The sequence below is a fragment of the Morone saxatilis genome, unplaced genomic scaffold (genome assembly GCF_004916995.1).
Source record: "Morone saxatilis isolate NCDOM2014 unplaced genomic scaffold, NCSU_SB_2.0 Contig4, whole genome shotgun sequence".
Classification (NCBI taxonomy): Eukaryota; Metazoa; Chordata; class Actinopteri; family Moronidae; genus Morone; species Morone saxatilis.
Genome location: NW_023339984.1, coordinates 12,795,995 through 12,799,700, shown reverse-complemented (window position 1 = coordinate 12,799,700; position 3,706 = coordinate 12,795,995). Strand labels below are relative to the sequence as shown.

The 3,706-nt window shown below is 37.7% G+C and overlaps 1 protein-coding gene across 2 annotated transcripts in view; it reads right to left on the bottom strand.

Annotated features, from left to right (window-relative positions):
* Nucleotides 1-2,319: 2,319 nt before the first annotated feature.
* aadat (aminoadipate aminotransferase) overlaps nt 2,320-3,706 on the bottom strand; it is an 8,724-nt gene continuing 7,337 nt past the window's right edge. Inside the window, exons 13-15 of one of the 2 annotated variants that reach the window (XM_035675671.1) lie at nt 2,812-2,913; nt 2,692-2,739; nt 2,320-2,561 (exon numbers count right to left, since the gene is read on the bottom strand). In XM_035675671.1, the coding sequence (XP_035531564.1) occupies nt 2,698-2,739; nt 2,812-2,913 (144 nt within the window). In that variant the 3' untranslated portion in view covers nt 2,320-2,561; nt 2,692-2,697. Of the gene's footprint in view, nt 2,740-2,811; nt 2,914-3,706 lie in introns of both variants that reach the window. The other variant, XM_035675670.1, reaches the window with a different exon arrangement.

Here is a 3,706-nt window from a genome sequence, read left to right as displayed (position 1 = left end):
TTTTTTTCGCACAATTTGCAGCATGCATCACAATTTTATTTAGAAAAGCTGCCATGAAATCAGACATTTTAGACCGCAACAACCCTAAAAAAGCATCAAAAATGTGTCCAGTTTGCCATGTGGTGCTGGACAGTTACTGTACAGTCTGTACACCAGAGCTTTTTCTCCAAAAGCTGCCTTCTGCAACTGGAATTTAGGTTGATGAGAGAAGAGATGTGAACCAGCAAACCAAACCAAACATTAAGCAAAGGAAAATGCCAAAATGGAGTTAGATAAAACCCTTCCTCGCCCCAAGGTGCAAGTGCATTTAATTGTAAATGAACTGTGGTGAAAACACATTCCCTTCTGCATTTATGATCAATTAAAGCTATAAGGTTGGACTATGAAAAGACAGAAAATGATCAAAGGGCGTAAAAAGCAGGAGGAAACAAGAAACTCACCTCTAAATAACGACCGAATCAGGGTTATCCAGGCAGAGCGTGCTGTTTGTCTGTGTGCCAGAGTTGATAACCGACTGACCTTGAACCTCTGAAATCGACACTCTGTACAAAGGCAAACAGTAACTAGCTCAATAATGCTCCATCTCTATACAGAAACCACGTTTATTTAGGGACTGTCAGATCATTTAAATTATCTGTTCCTAAAAGGGGAAAGTGCAGTTTAGGGGGTTTTATTCTTTCTTTTTTGTGAGACTTTATTTTAGTTTTTTCTGCACTAAAGCAGCAGTTATTTTCCTGTTAAAGTTTTACATGCAAACATATGATAAGCTAATAACTGCCCAAGTAGTTACTGTAGACTGTGGACCTGCTTTAATACTGCGTACACATTTATAACTCTGTAGTTTAACACTCTTAAAGGGCTCACTCTTGCGTGTTTGCGCACTCCTTTCACGCTTTTAATACCTCCTTTCTCAGTAAATAAGTGTTGCAAAAGGCCAGATTTTTAAGCCGTCCCCTCTGACCCCGTTATCCTTTTCGGATGAATGTTTCAGTACAAACACCTCTGAGAACTTGGTCACACAAAGTGCTACATATTAACACAGCAGGGAGAAAGTCTGTACAAAGGGAAAGAAAACAGCCTCCACCAACAGACGGACCTTGTTGCCTGTCAGCAGGTAATGTTATGTGGAGGAAAAAAAGAGCCTCTATTTGAACTTTACTTACACCAGCTGAATGTTTACTTCAATCATAAGTCAAACTGTAAAGTAAATGTTGAGTTTAAATGCTTTGATTTGGTGCAGTTTTTGACTTATGTGCTGCAAAAAGTACTTTATAAAACCACCAATATGTTCTCTTTTAGCCTCCTGTTACCAATAAAACAGACAAACAGTATCTTTATTATGTTAATTATCCTAAATCTTAAACACAAGGGGTTGGTTTAGATGTGACTTGTTATCAAAACTTAAACTGCATTAAATGAAGATAGTTGTTCAGATGCATGACCCATTTCCTCCCTCAAATGTATTTAGACACCGACATTGTTTGTGTTAGATGTTTTTTTAATTTTGTGGCATTTAAAAGCTCCAGTGTGTCAGATTTAGTGGCATCTAGTGCCCACTCGTTTCACCCTCTATTTCCAACCGCGAGGGAGAAACTACGGTGGCTGCGAAAGAGCCTCATGTAGAGCCGGTGTTTGATTTGTCCCTTCTGGGCTACTGTAGAAACATGTTGACCTTGTGGCGCCTGTAGATAGAAATGTCTCATTCTAAGGTAACAAAAACACAACGATTCTTATTTTTTAGGTGATTATACACTGATGAAAACATATATGAATGAATATTATGTTCCATTTCTGCTAATAGAGCCTAAATGTTACACACTAGAGCTTTAAATTATATTAAAAAAAGGTTATATTTCCAGATATGGCATCACTTGTTATACAATTACATAATTATAAGCAAAAACAGAAGTAGAGTTAGTCTCTGGCACAATTTCACCTCCTTCGAAAAAGACCTCCTCCTTCACACACAATGAGGAAACAGTGTTAAGTTGCAACAGTTGTCTCTTTAAAAACACGTTGATTGCGAAACTGATGTGTGTCGACTTGTGGCTTCCGTTTCTGCTATGGTTAAACCCACAGAGAAGTGTTGTGCAGTGTGTTTTTCCCCTTTAGAAGTGATAAAAACATCCCAGCTAGGAGATGAATTTGTCCAGTCAAGTGCAGGAAGAGTACATTATAATTGGGAGGACTGTCGATCATCCTTTGTACCACATTTTTTAAATTACACCTTTCCAAAAACATGCCTATTGAGCCCCACCACACTGCCATACGGCAAATTAAACATTTTATGGCTTAAGTCCATGCACCAGACAAACTGTGTTGTAAGCTGTAGCTCACGTCTACTCACTGGAAGTATTTTATTACAACATACAGACACAAAAGACTAAATACAGAGTGATAGAAAAGTTTACTAATTTTTTTTGTCCGTGGAAAAGTTGATGACATCTTCATTGTGTAGTGCAACGACGGAGCAACAAACTGTTTCTATTCATTGCTCCAAATAGCTTCCAATGATCAGCACCAAGTCATGTTGAACGGACATTCTCAGTGTCTCCTCTCAGCTACGGTGTAGATATAGTCAAGAGGTTACACAATATTAAAATATATTCATACTTAATCATATATTTGAACATAAAAACGCCTTCAACAGTACATTTAAAAAAATACAGCATCTTCCAGGGAAAGACAAACCTTTGATCACAAAGCCTCTTTGATGAGAGAGGAGAGTCTTCTGAAAGCCTGTCGAAAAGATTTGTGAGAGATTAGAGTCAGTTAAGGAGTGTGTGTGTGTGTGTGTGTGTGTGTGTGTACCTCATCAATCTGCTCTGGTGTGGAGAGAGAAAAGGCAGCTCTGACGTACGGACAGGGATCACTACTGTTGATCATGAAGACGCCTCCGGGAACCAGCAGCACCTTTAGCAGACGCACACACACACACAAACACTTTTACTTAATAATTTAATTTAATTACTTTTCTTTCTTTCTCCAGTTTTTACACAGCTGATATTTTTCATGCATCTAAGGCCAGACTGAGATAATGAACCATTGATTAATCCTCTGTGAGAACAAAACCCGTCTTTGTTTTTATCAGCAGTTGTTACATGAACATTTTCAGGAAAACACACATTAAAAATAACATTTTGTCACACACAATTGTCATTTTTACACTTTGATTTCTGTACAGATTAAACAAATGAGAGTGTTAGTTAGAGTTGATGGTAGTTGTGTTTTGGACAAAGGAAAAGGTAATAAAACTCAATAACTCTCGGCAAGAAAGTGAATAAGAGCGTTTTCCATCATCTTTCAGAAATATTGCCACTTAAAAGATTATATACACAATATTTAAAACATTAATATTGCAGCAAACCACTATTTGCAATGTAAATATATAGAGGAGTGAAGCAGAGAATGATGCATTGTTTACTCTGGTCCGACCGCGTGTTTGTGTTACTGCATGTGAGTCTGTCGCTGTGCAACTGTTGGCTTTGAGGACAGCGACTGAAACGGCTGTTTTTCTCATCGATATCAGTGAATTTCAGATTTATTTGAACCAAACCAGTTGGTGATTGTTGTTGGAACAGAGTAAAGACTAGCAAAGACAGTTTTGTTGAGTTTTATTTTTGATTTCTGTCCACTTTGAAGGAAATTATGATGTTACAATGATGTGTGAGGTTAAAATCGCCATTTTTCTCTATGGAGTCTGGTG